Source organism: Neomonachus schauinslandi, chromosome 6 (genome assembly GCF_002201575.2).
Source record: "Neomonachus schauinslandi chromosome 6, ASM220157v2, whole genome shotgun sequence".
Classification (NCBI taxonomy): domain Eukaryota; kingdom Metazoa; phylum Chordata; class Mammalia; order Carnivora; family Phocidae; genus Neomonachus; species Neomonachus schauinslandi.
Window position 1 is genome coordinate 3,289,510 of NC_058408.1, and position 25,645 is coordinate 3,315,154.

Genomic DNA, 25,645 nt, shown 5'->3' on the forward strand with positions numbered 1-25,645 from the left:
AAAACCTACATTTCCAGTGCATGAAAATAGCATGACTTGAGTGCTTGAGAGTTTCCACATTCACATAACTTACTGGGGACCAATGGATATAACCACTGCAATCAATATAGGCTAACCACAAATAAAGACTTCCCAATAAAAAAAATCAAAGTAACTTGAAATCCTCATTTCTATCATGAATATAACTCTTTTGATTTACCAAGCCACTCATACAGTTTTGGGGAATGAGTACCTGCTGAGAACCTTACTCAGAGCAGTCTTCACTTCTTTATTTCTCAGTGTGTAGACGAGAGGGTTGAGCAGTGGGGTGATCACAGTGTAGGTCACTGCCATGAGCCGGTCCTTATCTGAGGAGTACAGGGATGTGGGCCTCAGGTAGATGAAGGAGGCACAGCCATAGTGGACAATGACCACTGTGAGGTGGGAGGCGCAGGTGGCAAAGGCCTTGCGCTGTCCCTCAGCTGATGCAATCTTGAGGATGGTGGAGACAATGAAAACATAGGAGATGAAGATCAGCACAAAGGGGACCAGCAAGACCAGAATGCTGAGGAAGAAGATGACCATCTCCTTCAGGTTGGTGTCAGTGCAGCCTAGTTTTATGACTGGGGAAATATCACAGAAAAAGTGGTTGATCTGATTGGAGGCACAGAAGGGCACACTAAACACCAAGACATTGACAACCACAGAGATCAAGAAGCCACAGCAGCTGGAGGCTAGAACTAGCTGCACACAGGTGGCTCGGCTGACAACAAGTGTGTAGTTGAGAGGGTTGCAGATGGCAATGTAGCGATCATACCCCATTACAGCAATTAGAAAACAGTTGGTACAAGCCAAGCCCACAAAGAAGAAGAGCTGAGCAGAACACCCGGAGAAAGAAATAGTCTGACATGTGGAAAGCAGGTTGGTCAGCATTTTTGGTACAGTGACCAAGGTGTAGCAGGTTTCAGAGCAGGAGAGGACAAAGAGAAAAAAGTACATAGGAGTGTGCAAAGTCCTGTCTAGCCGAATGACAGTCATGATGGTGGCATTGGCCATCAGCGTGGTCAGGTAAACCAGGAGGAAGATGAAGAAGAGAAGGATCTGCAGATCCCCCAGGTTTGAGAAGCCTATAAGGATGAATTCAGTGATCATGCTCTGGTTCTGTCTTGTCATTGGTCAGTGGGAATCGGATTCACACATCCTGAAATTGTGAACAGAGAGAATTTGACAAAAGGGAAATGCCCCAAAGAGGCCATATTTGTGTTTCTGCACAAAGCTGAAAATATTGGCTTGAAGACATGAGTAGCAAACCCTTAAGCACAGTGATCATAGGATGGAGAAAAGCAGGAGGCAGGAGAAGTGACCTAAAATATGCCCCAATTCAAGGACACCTGAAATTTCATACACAGTCTGCTAAATCAAGAAGTGATTTAGAGCTCATCTCACCTAATCCTGTCATTTTATGGAAAAAGAAAGGGAGGCACAAAAAGATCAAGCCATTTATTTAACCCACATGAGAACAACAGCCCTCAGAAATCACTTACCTGAAAAGCATTCTTATGACCGTTTCAGAAAAAAACAAAAACCAATGAAAAGTGTTCTATCCAGCCCCTCCTATGTTGGCCTCAAATAGTGTTTGCTTAGATACAATGAAGTATTTTTTAATATTATTAATTAAAAGTGTAGAGATTTATTTATGATAAATAATCAGTTGTGAAGCCTTTGGGACAGGTGTAGAATGATCCCACATATTGGGATTTTCTTTGTCATGATTGCATGGGAATTTGGGATTAAGAGGCTAAGTAGAGCTCCAACTCAGTGCAAAGGGTGACGAGGTCTCCATTCTTCCAGAATGTTCTAAGAACAACTGTCCCCATTATCTGTGTGAAGATCTGTCATTTAATCTGAGAGCACGTAGTGCTGAAAGCTTCCGACTAGGCTGAGACAAGCAGACAATCTTTATATTAGAAGAAGCTCAGGAATCTCCTTCCTCAATTTGCACCCAATTCTGTGAACTTTTTATATAAACCTGGGATATATGTCTAGTCTCCACAGTCAAGATCCAATTATAAGAAACCCTCAGACACAGCGCAGGCTGCTCTCTTGCTACGTGTCTTCATTGTCGAGAACCTTCTTATTCAGAAATGAACCAGATATGCCTCCTTGACTCATACAGCCCTAGCTTTGGAAGTGTCCCCTGCTGACACCTGCAAGGGGTTCTTTTTATCAGTGACAACCCTTTAGTTATTGGAGTAGTGATCATATCCCTTTAGGGGTCTCATTTTCCTCCTAACACTCTTAGTTCTCTCAATTATTTTTCATGACATTATTTCTGGAAGTCTCTGTCCTGATCATCGCCTCAGGTGTTTTACTCCTGAGCATTACAACACACTTCTGGCTTCAGCTGTAGAAACCTGGCTTGTCCATGACCATTATACATCACTAATTTCCCTCCCTCTGTCTTCACAATTAACATTAATTTCTTTTCCTACTGTTCTTTATCCCCCACAGTCAATATTTATCCCTGCTACAAAACCCCAGCTTAATACTGATCTCCAGAAAGGCTTCTCTGAGTAGCTGTAAGGCTTTGATTACTGTGTGTGTCTACTTCTCTGTCCGTTTGTTCTGGGACCATGTGTTGGAACCAAAGCAGAGAAAGGCCGGCAAGGACACAGAAGCTAGACTGGGAGGCTGGGACCATGACTCTGACACTGACCAGCTTTATGACTCTGTGGAAATCACCTCAGGCTTTCATCTGAGATGGCAATAATATGAGCAGAAACCATTTCATGAGCACCAAATGCTCACAGTTAAGTCCCTGACTCAGAGTGAACACTCAGGAAGTGCTAGCTGTATCTCACCCACATGCCTCACATTACAAATTGGGAAACTGAGGCCCAGAGAGGTAAAGTGTAAAGTTCTAAGTTGTGTAGCATTTTAGCAGCAGAGGTGAGACTGTACCCCAAATATCTAAAACTCTCCCATCCTGGGCTCTGTCTTCTCATTAACTTGGGTTCTATTTTTGAGATTTCCTCTGTACTGTGTGTTTACATACCAGTGGCTGGGGAAACAGATCAGTGTGTCCTTTACCCTGTGGGACCCCATGAGGCAGTCTGCCCCTCCTGCCTCTCCTTCTTCCACCTTCACTGTGTCACCAAAGCTTTCCTTCTGCTAAAGTACACATCTGTCCTGCCATTCAGGATGTGTCCTCCTATTTCCTGGTTCAGGTCTGTTTTAGAAATAGTTGCCAATTTTATACTCGTAACCTTTTCCTCCCTTTTTTCTCTCCTTATTGAGATGGCAAAACTTGTTCACTGGACCATTGGATCTTTGTTCCCCATGTTTCCCCCTGGATCCTGATGCTCTGGCCCAGTTCACCTGTGCTTGGTGTCCACCAGTTGTTCTGCCTCTGAGTCTTCCCATGGGGCCCAGGACTTTTGTAGACTGAGAGGAAAGTCTGGTGCTACAGCCACAATGCAAGGGAAACACTTACATTTAGAGGCAGAGTTGCTGCCCAATCCCAGGTTTCCTTCTGTGTCCTGTCACAGTATAAAGGGAGAGACAAACAGGCAAACTCTCTAAGAACATCAAGCAGTATTTTCTTTCTAGAATTAATTGGAGGAAGTTCAGGGGCTATGAGCCTTTAAAGAGGAAAGAAAGCTCTGTTTGCTGTATGGACTGGAGATAAGTGGACAGCCTCCATCTCATCAGCCCTGTATTCCTGGTAGCAGAGGTGCCAGTGAAATCCCTGGGTCTTATATAAGTAGGGGACCCCAAGGGGATTGAGGCCTTGGAGGGAAGTACTTTTTGGATTCTGGGCATAAAAAACTTGAGATCAAAAGAATTAAATACATTATGTACTTTACTTGATCTGTGTAGAGGATGGATAGCTTTGAATACTATGATTTTTTTTCCCCCACAGGTCATTCATTTTGCCTCAAGGTTCCATTTGCTCAATGAAGTAAGGCAATATAACTCACTTTATCATTGGCCTTATAGATTCTGCATATAGATTAAGTGTTTTAAGGGATTACATAAATGCCTTCTTTGACAAATATCATAGTTTCCTCCTCTTTCAAGTGTGCTTGTTGAATAAACCAGATAATTATTTTTCTGTATCTCTCCTGCTTCATGCATCTTTGCTATGCTTGCATTCCAAGGGGGCACAAATTCTAAACTTTTCGACATTTCTCTGTTAGATTCATCTTTTCACAGACATGTTTTAATTCAGATATTCAACTATGCATCCGTCAATTCATTAATTTAATCATTATGCATTAAGTACTAATGTCATTCCAGGCACTCTGGTGATTGTTTTGTGGGGAGGGCTTCACAAAGAGGGAAATGACATAGCCCATGATGGTGGTGGTTCATGGGCCACATACACACGAGCTTCCTGCAGTTCATGGGAAGATGCCTGTCATTGGATTTACCCAGGATCTTCTGGGTAAGAAGTATTTGGGGTGGGGTTTGGGAATAGTTTGAACTTGGTTCAAGTGATTTCTTTTCCTCTTAGCATGTTTAGAACTACAGTCCTTTGTCTGAAAAGAATGTGATGTTTAGAAGGGGAGATGGAGAAATAAGGCAAAGAGGGCTAAGACTGAGGCCCACTGAGGATGCTGCAGCATTACCCATGCCCAGGGGCCAAACAGTGGGTCTCAGACTCCTCAAATTTCCCTTACACATCTCTCCCTTCCAATAGGATGCCTCTTCCTGCATGATTCAGGATTTTTGGGCTATGTAAGGAGGGAAGAAATCATAGATTTCTTTCTTGTTTTAATTTTTAATTTTGAGAAATATAAGGTTCTCATTGATAGACGTATTCTATGGGCTAATAGAAATAAAGAGTCTTGTCAGTGTTGATCTGATTTCTGAGGAGGAGGACACAGGTACTTTAAAGAATTGTTTAAATTGATAGGTCATTTTAGAGAGGGGGCAAAGGACTGTACCATCAAGGTTTCCTTGCTTCTCACTTCCATACTGCAGCTCCGATATTAAGAGCAGCTTTGTGAGCAGCTACTAGGCACCATCCGTATCCATTCACTAGTGCATATAGGCTTGTGATAAGCTCATCGTTCAGACCACATTATGTGCACTTTCAGAAGGAACCCAAGGAGAGCAGGTGGGAGGTGGGCCAATTTAGGGAGAGTGTAGTCACCTTCTCTCACCACACAAGATGATTACACTATTACTGACTCTATTCCCTATGCTGTGCTTTTCATCCTCATGACTTATTTATTTTGTAATGGGAAGTTTGTACCTCTTAAATCCCTTCACTGATTTTGTCACCACCCACCCTCTCCCCTCTGGCAACCACCAGTTTGTTGTCTGTATTTATGAGTCTGAATCTGTTTCTTTAGTTTGTTTGTTAGTTTTGGTTTTTAGATTCCACATTTGAAGTAATAATTAAAGAAAAAAACATCACACACAATAAGCACAATTTAGAAACAGATGGACCAGATTATCAAGACATGCTATAGAGCAACACTGAGCCGGTAATGGTGGCATAAGACTAAGCACATGAATCAATGGGACAGGCTGAACAATATGGACATAACACCATGCATATATCCCCGAATGATTTTCAACAAAGATGGTAAGGTTTTTCAATGAAGAAAGGATAGTCCTTTCAACTTACTGTGATGGACATACTGGATGTATATATGAAAAAATACAAATCTTGACTTTTACCAAAAGTCACGCACAATTTAACTAAAAATGTCAAAAGCTATAACTAATTTCAGGAAAAAACCCAGAAAATCTGCAACTTGGAGTAGACAAATATTTATTAGGTAGGAGACAGAAAACATGAAATATATAAAGAAAGAGGTGATAAATTGAACTACATCAACATTAAAAATGTTGTTATTCTAAAGTTAGATATTGTTAATGGGTGCACAACTCTGATTATACAGACAACTATTGAATGATACACTTTAAAAGTGTAAATAAAATGTTTTGCAAGTTATGTTTCATTAAAACTTATGACAAACACATAATTAATAAAATTAAAAGGAGTAGGAGAACATATTTGCAAAGTTTATATCTAGTAAAGGACTTTTATCCAGCATACAAAACTCTCTCTTGCAAAGGAAAACAAGGAAGACAAACTTGTTAATGAAAATATTGTCAAAGCTTTGAACACATACTTCATTAACAAGAAACAACAAATAGCCAAAAGCACATGAAAGACTGCCTAACATACTAAGTCTTCAATAAATGCATAATAAAAGTACTGTGAAATGTCACTACCCATGTGGGATGTTGAAAAGATGGACAGTAGGTGAAGAAGTGAGGATGTGAGAGAGCAGGATACCTCCTGCATTGCTGGTGGAAATTAGTCACCATACAGCCTTTCTGGAAAACAGTGCCAATTTATAAGCAGCTAAATTGACCTCTAGCAGATGGCACAGCCATTGCTCTCATAGATACTTACCAAAGATAAATGAACATATATATCTACACAATGAATTGGAGACTCATTTTATAAGAGTTTTACTCTGATTAGCCTCAAACTGGAAACAATCAAAATGTCCCCCAACAGTTCAACAGATGAATAAATTGTGGTATATTTGTAAAAGGAATGTTATTAAGCAATAAACAGAAAGTTGATGAATGCAACAACATGAGTGAGTCTCAAAAACTATGCTCAGTGAAAGAAATAAGACACAAAAATGAACATACTCTTTGATTTCACATATATGAAATTATGGGAAAGAGTAAGCCATTCAATAAAAAAGCAAGATTAGTATTTTTATTTAAAGATTTTATTTATTTATTTGAGAGAGAGAGAATGAGAGACAGAGAGGATGAGAGGGAGGAGGGTCAGAGAGAGAAGCAGACTCCATGCCGAGCAGGGAGCCTGATGCGGGACTCGATCCCGGGACTCCAGGATCATGACCTGAGCCGAAGGCAGTCGCTTAACCAACTGAGCCACCCAGGCGCCCCAAGATTAGTATTTTTCTAAGGACCAAGGCTGGGTGGGATTGACCACAAAAGGATAGAAAGGAACTTTGGGGGGGTTGTAGAAATGTTCTATAACTTGACTGGGTGGTTGTCACTTGGGTGTATACATTTTTTTCCAAACTCACCAAACTGTAAATTTAAATTAGGAACATTTTATGGTACGTAAATTAAATCTCCATAAGGTTAGTTTTCAATGTAAAAAGTATTTTAATAAAAATAGAAGTGCAGGGACTCCTGGGAGGCTCAGTCGTTAAGTGTCTGCCTTCAGCTCAGGTCGTGGTCCCAGTGTCCTGGGACCGAGCCCCACATCAGGCTCCCTGCTAGATGGGAAGCCTGCTTCTCCCTCTCCCACTCCCCCTGCTTGTGTTCCCTCTCTCGTTGTGTCTCTCTCCATCAAATAAAATCTTAAAAAAAAATAGAAGTGCAAGGGGATCGCTTCATTTTTTAATTTTTTTAGAGAGCAAGACCACCAGTTGGGGCAGGAGGGGTGGGTAGGAGGAGAGAAATCATCTTAAACAGGCCCCATACTCAGTGCAGAGCCCCACACAGGCTTGATCTATGACCCTGAGATCATGAGTTGAACCAAAATCAAGAGTCGTATGCTTTACACCAGGCACCCTTAAATGGAACACTTTAATTCAAAGTCCAAATGCAGTTTTTTAAAGACTTATTTATTTATTTTAGAGAGAGAGCAGGAGGAAGAGGTAGAGGGTGAGAGAGAATCTCCAGCAGACTCTCAGCTAAGTGCAGAGTCTGATGCAGGGCTTGATCTCACAACCCAGAGATCATAACCTGAGCCCAAATCAAGAGCTGGACACTTAGCCAACTGAACCACTGGGGCACCCCTCAAATAAAATTTTTGAACCAAGTAGTTTTACAAATCTATAAAAAAAATGAGGGAGAAAGAAAAATAGGAAAATGTTACAGCAGAAAATTTCCAAAAGTTGAATAAGAATAACTGATACATTTATGTAAAATGTTTTACTCTACTAATATGTAATCAAAGAAATATAAAAGGAGACAACATATAATTTTTATCTTTCATCTGCTATAATTGATCTTTTTTTAAAAAAAAAAGCACTGTGTATGTCAAGGAGAAATTAACATGTCCACATGTAATTGGTGAAAGTATACATTTACATAGCCTTTGTAGAATTTGTTTGTCAATATGATGCATATGGAAATTTGAAATGCAAATAGATTTTGACTTAGTAATTTCATTCTGTGAATAATGTTAAGAAGATGGTTAACAATTGCTCCAAGGACAATTTAATTTTTTTGTTACAAGACCAAAAGTCTGGGAACTTTATTACATCAAATAAAAAGACATTTATAATATTACACATATAGATAAGAAAAACTCAAGCTCCTGTATCTATTACAAAGATTGAGGTAGAATTATACAGAGTTGTTTTCTGAGAACCAATCAGATTCTACTTGTGGTATTTAAAGTAATGAAAGGCTTGATAGAGGAATTAGAGACTTACACATTTATGTACTGAGGGCTGGGAGAGTGAATGTCAGGAGGCTTGTTCTTGACTTTCAGCATTGAAAGGATTGTAGGGAGCCTCTACCTATGGTCTTGGATGATGCAGCCCTGATGAGTGATGCTCAGGAAATCCAAAAGCCAAGGGTAAAAGCCCATATCTACCACCTGACAAGTGCTCACATAACATGTTCCCAGAAAAAAACCTAACTTTCTTTCTCTTCCATTATTTGTATACTTCTAAACATATCTGAAATTCTCCTGGCAAGTGACGGGGTTCAGGAGAGTTTCCACCTCCCACTGCCCCAGAATGTGACACTTTGGCATGTGGGTTATTTTGAGCTGAAGGCCCTTGAGACCCTGTGGGCTCAAGACAAACTTTGGTCCTCCCTTAACCACACAGAAGAATCTAAATTGGGGGTCTTTCCCAAAATATGAGTTATTAACAGATAAATTTTATCTGAATGACCCATCTACATGGTAGGGCAAACATCTAATTACCAAACATCTGCTCTTCTTATCACCCTATGAAGTGCATTCCTTTCCTCTGAAACCCAGAGCCCTACCCCTTCTCCTTAGGTCACAATGACATACATACCTCCTTTTGCCTGACTGTCTTTGGATTCCCATGTCTATGTGGATTTTCCACATGTATACCTATTAATTTTAATTGACTTTCTCCTGTTAATCTGTCTCATGTCAATTTCTTAATCCAGCTAGAAGGACCTTCCAGAGGACAGGAAGTGTTGGTCCCTGACCCCTGACACAAAATCAGGACAGACTCCAGGATTTTGATAGGAGAGTACAGCAAAGAGAATCAGAGAAGAATAAGTATGATATGAAGTATCAATAAAATATAACCAGCACAGTTTCCCATTTGGATATTCAACATCCATACATACCCTTCTTTTCATGTTTACCTTTTCAAACAGTAGTAACTAATATCATGCAAATATGTCTCACACAGAGAGTGGCCCCATTCATCTTCATAAAAGGGAGACACAGAGTGTCACAGGTTAAGTATTCCTTGATGGTCTTTCTTTAAAGTTTGAATTATGATGCTTACCACCAGCAACACACCTTATATATACCAGCATATTAAGAGAGGAGGGGAATGGTTAACATATACAAATATATACATAATTAAGTAAACAAGAAAATAAAACAGCTACTGTAATCCTCATTTCTGGAATTCATCACAAGATTGTCATAGTTATTTATGATTGTTTTCTTTCACCTATTGAACATTCTTTTGAGCTTAGCTAGCACCTTAACATTCCCTAAGGATCTGGTCATGGGTGGCTTTGCCTAAATGAGGTTGCTTCAATCAAAATTTGCCTTTGTATGTGAAGTAATAAAAGGTACCCTACCATCTCTCCTAGATTCTACACATGCTCTTCTCTACCCTAGGACTGTAGTAGTGACCCTATTTTCCTTAAAAAATAGTACCCACAAAGGAAGATAGCAAGAGAGGAAGAAAGGAAGGAAGAAACCAACTACAAAAAAGTAAAAAAACAATGAACCAAAGGGCAAGAGTCTTTCCCTAGTCACTTTAAATGTCAATGGAGTAAATACTCCAAAAATAAGACAGAGTGGCTGAATGAATAAAAAAAAAAAAAAAAAAAAACAAGAACCAACAATATCCTGCCTACAAGAGACTTGCTTTAGCTTTTACGACACACATGGGCTAAAAATGAAGGGATGGAAAAACATATTCCATGAAGGACAGGGGTGGCTCTCTTCATACCAGACAAAACAAACTAGAAGTCAAAAACTGTCACAAGAGACAAACATCATTATGTAATGATAAAAGTGTCAATTTAACAGGAAGATATAACAATTATAAATAATGCTCATCCTACATCAAAGCACCTAAATATATAAAACAAATATTGACAGATCTGAAGGGAGAAACAGACAACAATACGATAATAGTAAGAGATGTCAATACCCCACCCTCCATAAAAGGATCATTCAGACAGAAAGTTGGGAAAGAAACAGAAGAATAAAACAACAGAATAGAAAAAATAGATCTAACAGACATAGAACTTCACACCCAACTGCAGAAGAATATACTTTTTTTTCAAGTGTACATGGAAAATCCTCCCAGATAGATCACATGTTAGGTCACAAAACAAGTCTTAACAAATTAAAGAGCAAAATCATTCCAAGTATTTTTTCTGACTACAATGGAATGAAACCAGAAATCGGTAACAGTAAGAAAATGGGAAAATTCACCAATATCTGGAAACTAAACAATGCACACTTACAATCATTGGGTCAAGGAGGAAATCAAAAGGGAATTTAAAAAATATCTTGAGACAAACAAAAATGAAAATACGATATACTAAGATGTACGGGATGCAGCAAAAGCAGAATTAAGATGAAAGTTTATAGCCTCCACACTGTTTTCCAAAGTGGCTGTATCGACTTGCATTTCCACCAACAGTGTAAGAGGTTTCCCCTTTCTCCACAACCTCTCCAACATTTGTTGTTTCTTTCCCTGTCCATTTTTGCCATTCTAACTGGTGTAAGGTGGTATCTCAATGTGGTTTTGATTTGAATTTCCCTGATGGCTAGTGATGATGAACATTTTTTCATGTGTCTGTTAGCCATTTGTATGTCTTCTTTGGAGAGTGTCTGTCCTCAAAAAGTTAAAAATAGAGCTACCCTATAACCCAGCAATTGCACTACTGGGAATTTACCCCAAAGATACAGATGTAGTGAAAAGAAGGGCCACATGCACCCCAATGTTCATAGAAACAATGTCCACAATAGCCAAACTTTGGAAAGAGCTGAGATGCCCTTCAACAGATGAATGGATAAAGAAGATGTGGTCCATATACACAATGGAATAGTAGTCATCAGAAAGGATGAATACCCAACTTTTTCATCAACATGGATGGGACTGGAGGAGATTATGCTAAGTGAAATAAATCAAGCAGAGAAAGTCAATTATCATATGGTTTCACTTATTTGTGGAACATAAGGAATAGCATGGAGGATATTAGGTGAAGGAACGGAAAAATGAAGGGGCGGGGGGGAATGAAAGGGGAAGATGAACCAAGAGAGACTATGGACCCCGGGAAACAAACTGAGGGTTTTAGAGGGAAGGAGGGTGAGGGGATGGGTGAGCCCGGTGATGGGTATTAAGGAGGGCACGTGTTGCATGGAGCACTGCGTGTTATGCACAAACAATGAATCATGGAACACTACATGAAAAACTAATGATGTACTGTATGGTGACTAACATAATACAAAAATTAAAAATTAAAAAAGATTTTAAAAAAGAATGTTTATAGTCATAAATGTCTAAAGAAGAAAGATCTCAAACAAACAACCTGACATTACACCTTCAGGAACAAGAACAAAAAGCACAAAAAACTAAGTCCAAAGTTAGCAGAGGGAGTAAAATAATAATAATTAGAGAAGTAAATACTAGAAAAAGAATATAAAAGAAAGATCAACAAAATTAAGAGCTACTTTTTTTGAAAACCAAAATAAAAAGAAAATCGACAAAACCTTCAACAAACTAATTGGAAAAAAAAAGAGAGAAGACTTAAATAAATAAAATAAAATAAAAGAAGAGACATTTCAATCTATGCCTCAGAATCAGAAAAGATAATAAAGGACTATTATGAACAACTATACAACTAAATTTGGATAGTCTAGAAAAATGGATAAATTCCTAGAAACATATAATCCAAAACTGTCTCAGGAAGAAATAGAAAGCTTGAGAAGACCTTACAAATAAAAGATTGGTCAGTAATCAAAAAGTTCCAAACAAGAAAAACCCAGGACCAGATGTTTTCATGGGTGCATTCTAGCAAATATGCAAAGAAGAATTAACACCAATCCTTGTAAACTCTTCCAAAAAAAAAAAAAAATAGAAGAGGGAAGATTTTCAAACTCATATCATGAAGGTAACATTACCCTAACACCAAAGCCAAAGACACTACAGAAATACTATGGACTAAAATCACTGATAAGCAAAATGCTGGGAAACTGAATTCAATAACACACTGAATTATTTTTTTTATTATGTTCAGTTAGCCACCATATAGTACATCATTAGTTCTTGATGTAGTGTTCAACAATTCATTAGTTCTGAATAATATACAATGCTCATCACAGCACGTGCCTTCCTTAATACCCATCACCCAATTACTCCATCTCCCCACCCCTCTCCCCTCTGTAACCCTCCATTTCTTTCCTGGAGTCCAGAGTCTCTCATGGTTTGTCTCCCTCTCTGATTTCCTCCCATTCAGTTTTCCCTCCCTTCCCCTCTTCCTCCACGCTATTCCTAATGTTCCACATATGAGTGAAACCATATGATAATTTGTCTTTCTCTATTTGACTTATTTCATTTAGCATAATCCCCTCCAATTCCATCCATGTCGATGCAAATAGTGGGTATTCATCCTTTCTAATTGCTGAGTAATATTCCATTGTATATATGGACCACATCTTCTTTTTCCATTCATCTGTTGAAGATCATTCCGGCTCCTAACTTACACATCTATAAGCTAAATTTAAATTTTTATATCAAGGAAATGTTTTCAGAAAAATAAAACCAATTCTGTAGCAATCACACACACAAAAAATAGGAACAATTACCCTAGCTACTGTAATAAGACCCTTTCTGCCTGCAGATCACTTGTACAGTAAAACAAAGTAGACTGAAGTGGCCAAGGGCACGTCTCAATTTTCAGTTTTGTGTTTCCTACAGAGGCTACACTCCTTTGAGAAATAATGCCTCTAAACTGCAAAGCTCAACCTTATGTGTGTCAGTCATTCAGGGTGTAATGGAAGGAGCTGTGTCCAACTCCTCCCACACTGATTCCCAGACTCACACATGCTTGGTGCTGGAGAGTGGGCACAATACATTGTTTAGAGGATGCAGTAGATTCATGGGGCTCCATCAGGGGTGGTCACACACTTGGTGCTTCTACTGAGCCTTCAGGAAGCCATTTCCTTATTCTACCAGGACATCTCCTTTGTGTGATGGGGTACATAGAGGAGGTCTGTTTCCCAGTATTATTCACTAAATAATCATGGTTTTCTTATTGACATGTGAGGTCATTTCTGTTGTCAAAAAATGCACAGATGCATTTCTGAGCTCTCCTCTCTGTCTCTCTGTACTGTTTATCTCTCTTTGTTGCCACAGCATGCTCTTTTTTATTACTGAGGCATCTCACTCCTGGGAAGAGTGAGACTCTCTATGACCCATCTTTTCAAAATTGTCTTATTATTCCATGTAAACCTTAGAAATTTGATTATCAGGTTGCCTTCATGATTCATGCTGGGATTTGGACCAGACTTATACTCATTTTGGATTCTCTTGGATGAAAGTGAGAACTTTACGTTTCATCACTCTACTAAAAAACATTTCTAGGGGCGCCTGGGTGGCTCAGTTGTTAAGCATCTGCCTTTGGCTCAGGTCATGATCCCAGGGTCCTGGGATTGAGCCCCACATCGGGCTCCCTGCTCTGTGGGAAGCCTGCTTCTCCCTCTCCCATTCCCCCTGCTTGTGTTCCCTCTCTCGCTGTGTCTCTCTCTGTCAAATAAATAAATAAAATCTTAAAAAAAAAACTTTAAAAAACCCCCCAAAAAACAACAAAAAAAACATTTCTAGACAACAGGCAATTTAATGATAGAACTCAACTAGAGTGATGATGCTTGTTAAAATTTAGCTTTTGGCAGAGTATCTCAATATCCCTAATGAGAATTTCTATGGACAAGAACCTGAGAAGATGAATTTGTAATTAAGCCGTCTTTTGACTCTAAGAAACACTGAAGTTGAGAATCACTGGACAGATATACTATTTTCCTCACTTAAAACTCAATGAAAAATTCCCACTTGGTTTGTAGAATACAGTTTCAATTGTGGTGATTTCTCCTACAGAATCCACTATGCACGGACTCAATTTCCAATGCAGACTCGAGCTAATTATGCTCCTGGCTCCTTCTCCCCAGGTTCCTCAGAAAAGCCTACCTTTGAGAATCTGGTGACATTAATTCTCCAAAATAGACTTGATTTCTAATTAACCCCAAGACAACATCTCCAGTAGTAGATCTAGCCTCAGGAGTCCAACGATCACAGTACATGCTTCTAATAACCACACTGTATGGTTGTCATCAGAACTTCACCAGACAGTGAGTTTGGCTGGAGGGGCCCCGGGTCCTGATGAGTGGCAGAGGCTTCCTCTATAGATGCAGATGAGAGCTTCTACTTCAGGGCAGATTCACTCTCTTCTGGCGTCATTTCTTCAGTTTCCGAACTCTGGCTTAGAATCTACTTGTCAAGCGGTCCCAGATACTGAATAGCTCCTTCTGTCTGAATTGAAAGGAGGAGAGCAATGTAGGTACTTACTAAATAGCAGGAATATTGATGTAGTCTGGGGATTTGTGGGGTGTGAGCCTGATTGATGGGTAGGGCTTGTGAACATCAAGCTCCTCAAGGAGATCAGTGATGGCAGTTTCAGTAAGTGGCAGGGTTAAGAAGGAGAATCAGGGGCTACTTTTAACTTAAGGTCCTAAGAGTGATGAGGTGTGGTCCATAGAGTTCTATGAATTTTCACAATGTTCAGACTGGGTCAGTTTGGCTCCCAGTTAGATTTTCTTTTCTTTCTGACTAGTTGACTCATGGATTAAAAGAAACAGATCCTTAATCTCCACTTCTCTCTTTGACATGTACTCATGATGTCTCTTTTTAGCTATAATTGAAATCCGATACTCAGACTCCATTTTAATAGAGCAAGTTCAGGTTTTTCATGTGTATCTAAGAAGATAAAAATTTTACTTCTTTATTCTCTGATGCTGCCTACGTAACTTCACTCAGATTATTGATTGATGCTTTCCCTAAGATAAATATCTGGATATCTCAAAAGTGTTGCATCTGAAAGATGTGTAGATTTGCCCCCTTTTGGAGGAAACCAGGACCCTCCTATTTTGAGTTACTACTTAAATCCTGATTACATAATATCCCAATGGTGTATCTAAGGAGTCAGAAAAATAAGGTATGCAAGTGTCATCTCCTAGAATTGTAACCTGAATGCCATCCATAGGTTCTAGAATATAAGGGCACGTCAGGGATCATCATTTAGAGCATCTTGGACTCCCCGAGTTGAAAAGACTCTTGGGGTCAGTACTCCACTCTCGCTCTAAGTCAAAACTCCTTCTGCAAAATAGTGCTCAAGGAGCTTCTGCCTAAGTACTTTTCCATGCAACTGGCCAGTTTATTACACTTATTGCTTACCCTAGCCCCTTTAATTTTAAAGTAAGGAGATGGAACATCCTTAGTTTATGTGTGTCTTAAATGAAATGTCTTGCTCAAAGTTACACAAAGCGACTTAACCTAGAGATCTTCTCAGGTCAAATGGAGGGACCTTTTACCTTAATTTTATAGCCTGTGGGTATTTGGCTGGAAGATCTTTTTAATTTTTCTGCTCTTATATCTTTCTATGCACAGTACAGATTTAACATACTGTAGTGGTCTCTGATGTTTTCTTGAGCAGATGAGGGCCATTTCCTCAGATGGACTGTGCTTCTGAGTTCCCATATACCACAAAAGGGGTAAATATACCTGTAACACAGTCCATTTAGATGGTGGGGTTATATTAATAGTATGTGGAAAAAAGAGTCCACTTAACTGAAATCAGCTGTTCCATGGGTCTGAGTGACAAATAATTCAGACAATTATTTTGGATTTGGGTAGATACATGTCCTTCAGAATCGAGAGAATTCCAGGCTCTGTGGTCTACTCCGTATGTTATACTCAGTGGAGTTAGGGTATGGTGGGAATTGGATGTGCATTAGGTGAATGGAGATCCAGAAAAATTTTGGGAAAGTTCTAAGGCAAGGACAATGAGCAATGAGTATACATTTAGATTTACCTCAGAGTCTTGAAATACAGAAATCCATTTGTCCTGGTGAGAGTGTTATGTATGCACACTCTCTCATTGATTTGTTTCTCTAAATATAGAAAATACACAGCTATGGGCGCCTGGGTGGCTCAGTTGGTTAAGCGACTGCCTTCAGCTCAGGTCATGATCCCAGGGTCCTGGGATCGAGTCCCGCATCGGGCTCCCTGCTCTGCGGGAAGCCTGCTTCTCCCTCTCCCACTCCCCCTTCTTGTGTTCCCTCTCTCGCTGTGTCTCTCTCTGTCAAATAAATAAATAAAATCTTTAAAAAAAAAAAAAAAAAAAAAAAAGAAAATACACAGCTATTATACACATACATATTTATATAATGGGTATAGACATGGTAAATATATACTTTATATTTAACAGAACTAGATAGTTATGGCATGAAAAATCCCTATTATTTGTTAAAGAGCTTTAATATGAGCCAATGTGAGTACCTCATATTAACTTCAAATAAATGAATAATTATACCTATTTAAGTTTAGGACCAGTCTCTAGCCAGTAAGAAAAGATGAAAATTTATTATCTCCACGTTCTAATGATAGATACAATGAGTTTCAGAAGTTTATCATCATTTACCTTAGAATCTAGAAATCTAGCGTTTACTATTGTCTAGAAGAACCCAAAAACTCAAATTCTGGTAGCAGATGCAAATGATTCCTCAACAGAAATTGATGTATCTGTATATAAATATACTGAAAAATGTCTAAATAGAAACTGGATGCAACTGATAAATAAAGGCCAGGTGATTTTGCTTACAAAGAACACTTTCTTTACTTTCTAGTCTTGGACAATTGGGAAATACACCCATGAAAAAATTATCTGATATTAGTCCTAAAAATGACTTTAGAAATGATCCTTTCTAGCAGCTTGCAGACTGTGTTTAGTAGCAGAATATTCAAAACATATCTTATATTGCGGATATAATAATCTTGTTGACATAACAATATATAAAAGACATAAAGTCTGATTTATGGCATGGCACTAGTATCTGGAAAACTGACCAATTATCCCATTCTTTTTCATGCTCTATGACAAGCTCTGAGCCATTTCTGGAAAACTCTGTTCTCTGAGTTTCTCTGAGGCACAGAAAATGGGAAAACGGAGGTGAACTGCAAATGCCACAAAAGTAATGAATCTCTTTTTACCACCCTGGTGACTCTTCTCTTCCTGGAATAGGGGACATTCTTCTTTAAACCAGTGCTGTCTTCTGTTCCACTCTTGGCAAGGCTCCCAGTGTGGAGCCTCCAGGAATGCCCCTAATTACTCTGTTAGTCAGTCTGTCAGAAATAACACCAAAGGTTTTTTTTTTTTTTTTCTTGTTGTTTTGGTTACTGCCATAAGATTGTTGCAATGAATAATTGACATGAGTATATGATGTTCTTACCACAGATCTTAGCATATAATAAGTCATCAACAAACACAATTCTCCTTACACATTTGCTAGGGAATTCTTCCTCTCCCTTTCCATTTTTTGGTTGGACAAACTGAGGTTCACATGTTGTGTCCAAACACAACTCATTCCTTCATTGTACATTCTGACCAAGTTCAGATGGCTAAAATTAAACATATTTTTTCACTTTTGGAAAGCTAGTTTCCTTGGGATGCTAGTAAAAAGACAAACACAGTAATCCCTAGGTAAGATACAGGTAAAACCAATGAGACAGATCCTTAATCCTTGGCTAAAAAGATACCATAGTCTTAGTCTTAGAGAAAGCCTCCTAATTGGCTCAGTTCCTCTGTTGTATATTTAGCCTTAATTCTTTTCTTAGCAGACCTTTCTGAGGGGGGAATGAAGGACGGACTTGACTGCCTACAGACTTTGTGCTGATTTTCCCATAATTTCTACTCTCCTTCCTGGAACCTGATCTCTGTCTCTGTCTCTGTCCCTGACTCTCCTCTGTGGGGGTGCTCTGCATGGAGCAGGACAATGAGACCCTGGTGAGGGAGTTCATCTTCCTTGGCTTCTCTTCTCTGGCCGGGCTGCAGCGACTGCTCTTTATAGCCTTCCTGCCCCTCTACCTGTTCACTCTGGGCACCAATGCCATCATCATTGCCACCATCATGCTGGACAGAGCCCTTCACACCCCCATGTACTTCTTCCTTGCTGTCCTCTCCTGCTCTGAGACCTGCTACACCTTCGTTATTGTACCCAAGATGCTGGTGGACCTGCTGGCCCAGAAGAAGACCATCTCCTTCCTGGGCTGTGCCATCCAGATGTTCACCTTCCTCTTCCTTGGCTGCTCTCACTCCTTCCTGCTGGCAGCCATGGGTTATGACCGCTACGTGGCCATCTGTAACCCTCTGCGCTACACGGAGCTCATGGGACATCGGGTGTGTGTGGGACTAGTGGCTGCTGCCTGTGCCTGTGGCTTTACTATTGCACAGATAATCACCTCCATGGTATTTCACCTGCCCTTCTGCTCCTCCAGCCAGCTCCATCACTACTTCTGTGACATCGCCCCTGTCCTCAAGGTGGCATCCCATCACTCGCGCCTCAGTCAGTTGGTCATATTCATGATTGGTGTGTTTGTCTTGGTCATTCCCCTGCTACTTATCCTGGTCTCCTACATCCGCATCATTTCTGCCATTTTGAAGATCCCATCCTCCACCGGCAGGTACAAGGCATTCTCCACCTGTGCCTCCCATCTCATTGTGGTAACTGTTCATTATGGTTGTGCCTCCTTCATCTACTTAAGGCCCAAGTCCAGCTACTCTTCAAGTCAGGACACCCTCATATCTGTGTCCTACACCATCCTCACTCCACTGTTCAATCCAATGATTTACAGTCTGAGGAATAAGGAGTTCAAGTCGGCCCTTCGAAGAGTAATGGGCCAGACTTCATATCCCTTTAATTAAATTAATTCACTAAAATTAAATTATAACTATTCAGTGAATTGTATGCCTTTTATGTGCTTTTATTTTATCAGTTCTATGCCTATATCCAGTTCCTACTTTAGAGTTTAGTTATTTTATCTTTCAGCTTGTCATAAGTTTTTATTAAGATTTCAGTAATTTTTTACGATTTAATTTATTTATTTGAGAGAGAGAGAGAGAGAGAAGAAGCAGAGGGAGAGGGACAAGCAGACTCCATCCTGAGCCTGGAGTCTGATGTGGGGCTTGATTCCACAACCCTGAGATCATTACCTAATCCGAAACCAAGAGTCAGACACTCAACCGACTCAGCACCCAGGCGCCCCAACATTTTGATAGTTTTTGAGAAATTTTCCAATTGTTTCTTTTTTAATATCTTTACTTGTGCTTTTGTTGCAAGTAAATATTTCACTTTATACAGTCAAATTGTTAGTTATTACTACTCTGAGAATTTGTCATTATCTTTAAGCTTAGTTTCCAATTTTTTCGTTCAGTGATATATTTTTTCCAAGTTTTTAAATTTTTTGCATTGTATTGACATATCCACAAGATTTTTTAACATTATGTGAGTTGAAGATTCAAATGGGTTTTTCTCTATATCTTGAATAAGTATTTATTGCGTTGCTATTGTATATTGGTTGAGATCATCTTATGTTTGAAGATTTATTGAAATTCTGTGAAATAATACAGGCACAGTGTCTTCTGAGGCATGACCCTGTGGTAATATCCTCTATTTCGTCTAAGAAAAGTGACTTCTAAGCCACTTTTATTTTTCGTGGATCATATATGGAATTTAGTCTTCTACAAAATTATTCATTTCATCTAGACTTCCAAAATTCTTTGTAAAATTTGTGTGAAATATTCTGACATTTGAAAATTTCTTAGAAATGATTATTTTCTGTGTCATTTTATACTAAGTATAACTGTGTTTACTTTTTTTTTTGGTTCGTTGTCAGAGAACTTAACATACGTGTGAATGAACAGTTGCATTCTAGTGTTTTTTCCCCATATCATTGTTTTTAATTTTATTTGTATTATTTGTATTATTTGTATTTATTTGTATTTTATTTGTATAATATTTCCTTTGACTTTTCCTTTAATTTGTTGTTCTATTTAACTTACTGATGCTTTCTACATACTTTCATTTTTTATGTCATATGTATATACGTATGTGTTAATTATATATGTCTATATCATTAAGCTGTGAGATTTCCTCTCATCTCCACTTTAAACTTAACCCACATAATCTGCTACATGAAGTGTAATTGATATTATTTCCTGGAACTTCTTTCATTTTCCTTTGTATTTCCCTTTTGACCCAACAATTATTTCATAGATTTTTAAAATCTCAGATGAAAAGCCTTTTTTCTTTGTTATTCATTGGATAGTTTCTTATGCTGGAAATTGGGAATATTGTTTGTATTCTTACCATTTTGTGACCTTGGTTCAAGTTTTTATTGTGACATAATACACAGCCAATATTCATTCTTCATGTGCCTTGAAAAGAACATGTGTACTCTTTCATTATAATGCAAATTTGAATAAATACCGATCAGATATAGTTCACTATTTTGTTGCTTAGGTCTTCTAAATTCTTAGAGATATTTTTCCTTCTGATCTGTTTGAGCAGAGTGGTTATGGAAGCTACCCATTATTAGTGTATCTCCTTGTAAACATTTTATAGTTTCTTTCTTACGAAGGTTGCGCCTGTGTTTTTGAGGGGGACACAGATTCATATCTATTATAATTTCACTGTGACTTGTAGTTGTTAGCATTTTAAGTGTTTTTTATTTTTTGCTACTGTCTTTTGTTGTTCATTGAATACTCCTGGTCTGAACGTTAAACTGTCAAATATCAAGATTCGTCCCTTGCTTGTTTGGTTTGTGAGTGCTGGGCATGATTTCCCATCTCTATATTTTTAGTCTTTCCACATCATTTCCATCAGTGCCTAACATTTGCCCTATTTCCAGCCCAAGTGTCTGGACTTACTGGGAGAGGGAGTAAATATGCAATCTGGAAATAGGAGGACATTTTACCGAAGGACACATCTCAGCTAAAACCCTACCCCCACATTTTTCCCCATAACCCAAATTTACCTTGTTTATTTGTTTATTGAACAAAGGGTCGGGGGCACAGCCAGCCTCCTGCTGACTGCCTGTGGTCTCTGCTGTAACCCCGGGGTGGAGGGGGAGCAAGTTCCGTCCTAATCATGCTCACATTATATTCTAAGAACAAGTTTGTTTCCCATGAGTCTGAAACACTTATGCTGCCTCTCCCATTCTAATATTCTGTCCTTTGTCTGAACCTTTCTTCCTCTCTTAGAGATGTCAGAAATGAGAATGCAAGACGTACATTTTCCTCCAAACTGAGAATGAAAATTTAGATTCGTTAGGTAAGGAAACTCAAAGGAGCCCCTTCCATTGATGTTTGTTTTAACAAATGGTGCCCAGAAAACTTTCAGCTTTCTATGAATCCCCAGAGAATTTTAAAGAGGAAACCAACTAATCCCCATGGTGTATTAGAAAAGGCCTTCTGCACCCAAAACCATAAGATACCTAGGAATAAATCTAACCAAAGAGGCAAAGAATCTGTTCTCAAAAAACTATAAAATACTCATGAAAGAAATTGAGGAAGACACAAAGAAATGGAAAAACGTTCCATGTTCATGGATTGGAAGAACAAATATTGTGAAGATGTCAATGCTACCTAGAGCAATCTACACGTTTAATGCAATCCCCATCAAAATACCATCCACTTTTTTCAAAGAAATAGAACAAATAATCCTAAAATTTGTATGGAACCAGAAAAGACCTCGAATAGCCAGAGGAATGTTGAAAAAGAAAAGCATCATAATCCGGAATGGTGGCATCACAATTCCAGACTTCCAGCTCTATTACAAAGCTGTCATCATCAAGACAGTATGGTACTGGCACAAAAACAGACACATAGATCAATGGAAAAGAACAGAGAGCCCAGAAACGGACCCTCAACTCTATGGGTCAGCTAATCTTCGACAAAGCAGGGAAGAATGTCCAATGGAAAAAAGACAGGCTCTTCAACAAATGGTGTTGGGAAAATTGGACAGCCACATGCAGAAGAATGAAACTGGACCATTTCCTTACACCACACACAAAAGTAGACTCAAAATGGTTGAAAGACCTCAAGGTGAGTCAGGAGTCCATCAAAGTCCCAAAGGAGAACACAGGCAGCAACCTCTTTAACCTCAGCTGCAGCAACTTCTTCCTAGAAACATAGCCAAAGGCAAGGGAAGCAAGGGCAAAAATGAACTATTGGGACTTCATCAAGATAAAAAGCTTTTACACAGCAAAAGAAACAGTCAACAAAACCAAAAGACAACCGACAGAATGGGAGAAGATATTTGCAAGTGACATATCAGATAAAGGGCTAGTATCCAAGATCTATAAAGAACTTATTAAACTCAACACCCAAAGAACAAATGATCCAATCAAGAAATGGGCAGAAGACATGAACAGACATTTTTCCAAAGAAGACATCCAAATGGCCAACAGACACATGAAAAAGTGCTCAACATCGCTTGGCATCAGGGAAATCCAAATCAAAACCTCAATGAGATACCACCTCACACCAGTCAGAATGGCTAAAATTAACAAGTCAGGAAATGACAGATGTTGGTGGGGATGTGGAGAAAGGGGAACCCTCCTACACTGCTGGTGGGAATGCAAGCTGGTGCAACCACTCTGGAAAACAGTATGGAGGTTCCTCAAAAAGTTGAAAATAGAGCTACCATACGACCCAGCAATTGCACTACTGGGTATTTACCCCAAAGATACAAATGTAGGGATCCGAAGGGGTACGTGCACCCCGATGTTTATAGCAGCAATGTCCACAATAGCCAAACTGTGGAAAGAGCCAAGATGTCCATCAACAGATGAATGGATAAAGAAGAGGTGGTATATATATACAATGGAATATTATGCAGCCATCAAAAGGAATGAGATCTTGCCATTTGCAACAATGTGGATGGAACTGGAGGGTATTATGCTGAGCGAAATAAGTCGATCAGAGAAAGACATGTATCATATGACCTCACTGATATGAGGAATTCTTAATGTCAGAAAACAAACTGAGGGTTGCTGGAGTGGTGGGGGTGGGAGAGATGGGGTGGCTGGGTGATAGACATTGGGGAGGGTATGTGCTATGGTGAGCACTGTGAAGTGTGCAAGACTGTTGAATCTCAGATCTGTACCTCTGAAACAAATAATACATTATATGTTTAAAAAAAAAAGAAGAAGGTAGCAGGAGGGGAAGAATGAAGTGGGGGAATTGGAGGGGGAGACAATCCATGAGAGACGATGGACTCTGAAAAACAAACTGAGGGTTCTAGAGGGGAGGGGGTGGGAGGATGGGTTAGTCTGGTGATGGTTATTAAAGAGGGCACATTCTGCATGGAGCACTGGGTGTTATACGCAAACAATGAATCATGGAACACTACATCAAAAACTAGTGATGTAATGTATGGTGATTAACATAACATAATAAAAAAGAAAAGAAAAGACCTTCTCTTTGACCAACAAATTCTCTTAGTGTATTACCATAGTTCTACTTGCTAATTGGGGAAATTATGGACAAGCATTGGGCACCATGTGGTAATTAACTCCCTATGGAGGAGGGGACCTCAGTTACCAAAAAGACATTGAGGCCATGCCAAAGCAGAAGGGACAAACACCCCTGGTGATGCTTACTGAGGCATTAGCTAAACTGCTCATGGAGAAGAGGCACAGGTGATATTTTCTGTGGAGTCATGTAGACAGTTTCCTTATATTGGTTCAGACAGTTGATGGAAAATGAAAGAAGAACTCTGGTACATTATGACAGGGAAGACAATTTTGGCAAATTTCACCTAGAAAAATTTCACAGAAGTTTCGAAGAAGTGTCTGAGAATGAAGAGGCCCGCATGTCACCAGTCACTAGCACTCTGATTTGAAGATTGTAAAATTTTTATTTTTATTTAGGGACTTGGGTTTCCTTATTGAGAAGAATAGTGACAATGAGTCATTTTTTGTATGTCAGAATTTAAATTGTTGAGTTTTCTCATGAGCCAATGACTTACTTTGCCCCCGTGATCAGTAGTGGGAACTGTGACTAAATGTCAGAAAGGACAACTGGATAGTGGAAACTGTGGGGGCAGAGATGGAGGTCAACAAGAAGGCAGAGCCTCAGAATCAGTTTGATTGTTTCATAGGAGGGGTACAGCATTAGATTTAGAAAGAAAGTGAGGGGCACCTGGGTGGCTCAGTCAGTTAAGCATCTGACTCTTGATTTTGGCTCAGGTCATGATCTCAAGGTTGTGGGATTGAATCCTGTGTCAGGCTCCACACCGAGCAGGGAGTCTTCTTAAGATTCTCTCTCACTCTATCCCTCTGCCCCTCCCCCCTTTGAAATTAATAAATAAAAATAAAACAGAAAGGAAGAAAATGAAATTTATAGAGAACGTGGAATGACAGAGAACATAAGCAGTGAGTGTTCTCACTTAGGAGCACACGGTGGTGCACAGGGAACCCAGCTGCTGTAAAAAGAACTAATTAGGATCATTATTAATTCATTAATGGACTATTGAATGTATTTATTCATCAAGCACTTATATATCATTAATTTAAATATTGAGTTAAGGTTTGAGGATACATAGGGAATAAGGTATGGTCTTTATTCCTGAGGTTTTCAAGTCTACTGGAGAGACAATCAGGAAACCATAATTTGGACATAACAGGCTAAGTATTTTGATAAAGACACAGGAAACAATCTTGAAGTATACTAAATGTTAAATATAGTAGAAACTGCAAAATCTTCCTGTACAGATTAGGGGAAGTTCAGTAACTGGTGTCTTTAAAAAAAGAATGTGACCAATGGGTGGGCCCCGGATAAAGGGAAGAGAATATTAGAGACTGAGAATCCCTTCTCCTTCTCCCCCTCTCCCTCTCCCTCCCCCTCTCTCTGTCTCTCTTTCTCTGCCTCCCCCTTTCTCCCTCCCTATCTTTTTCTCCCTCTCTGTCTCTGTCTCTCACTTTCTTTGTGTGTGTCTCTGTCTCTCACACATGCATTCTCTAAGCATAAAATCTTAAAAGGCAAAACATATATAGAAAACTGTATTTCAGTTAATTCCCGTGTGATGGCAATTTAGAGGAGGAGGCTGTAAAGGTAATTGGGGGTGAAGAATTAGCTGTCTTTTTAAACCAGCTTAAGGAACTGGCTTCACTTACACTGATGAAGTCATTGAGCCAGGTAATGAAAAATTAATTCACCTTTTATTTTGTTAAGAATACAACTGAATAAAAAAAAAAAAGACAATTGAATTACCCAATTTTCCTTTTCATTTATTCCCCTCCTTATTTTCCCAAAGCTTTTCTCTGAATCTGTAGCATCTTCCCTTCCAAGA

General features: G+C 39.2%; 2 protein-coding genes across 2 annotated transcripts; one reads left to right on the plus strand and one right to left on the minus strand.

Annotated features, from left to right (window-relative positions):
* Nucleotides 1-207: 207 nt before the first annotated feature.
* Nucleotides 208-1,152, minus strand: LOC110573447 (olfactory receptor 10T2). The gene has a single exon (XM_021681943.1). It carries the CDS (start codon nt 1,150-1,152, stop codon nt 208-210), a length of 945 nt encoding a protein of 314 aa, XP_021537618.1.
* Nucleotides 1,153-18,273: 17,121 nt separating this feature from the next.
* On the plus strand, nt 18,274-19,215 carry LOC110573446 (olfactory receptor 10K1). Its single transcript, XM_021681942.1, has one exon. It carries the CDS (start codon nt 18,274-18,276, stop codon nt 19,213-19,215), a length of 942 nt encoding a protein of 313 aa, XP_021537617.1.
* The last annotated feature ends 6,430 nt before the right edge of the window (nt 19,216-25,645 follow it).

What these genes read in the sequence shown, in the direction of transcription:
- LOC110573447 (XM_021681943.1), bottom strand. Translation starts at nt 1,152, where the DNA reads ATGACAAGACAGAACCAGAGCATGATCACTGAATTCATCCTTATAGGC.
- LOC110573446 (XM_021681942.1), top strand. Translation starts at nt 18,274, where the DNA reads ATGGAGCAGGACAATGAGACCCTGGTGAGGGAGTTCATCTTCCTTGGC.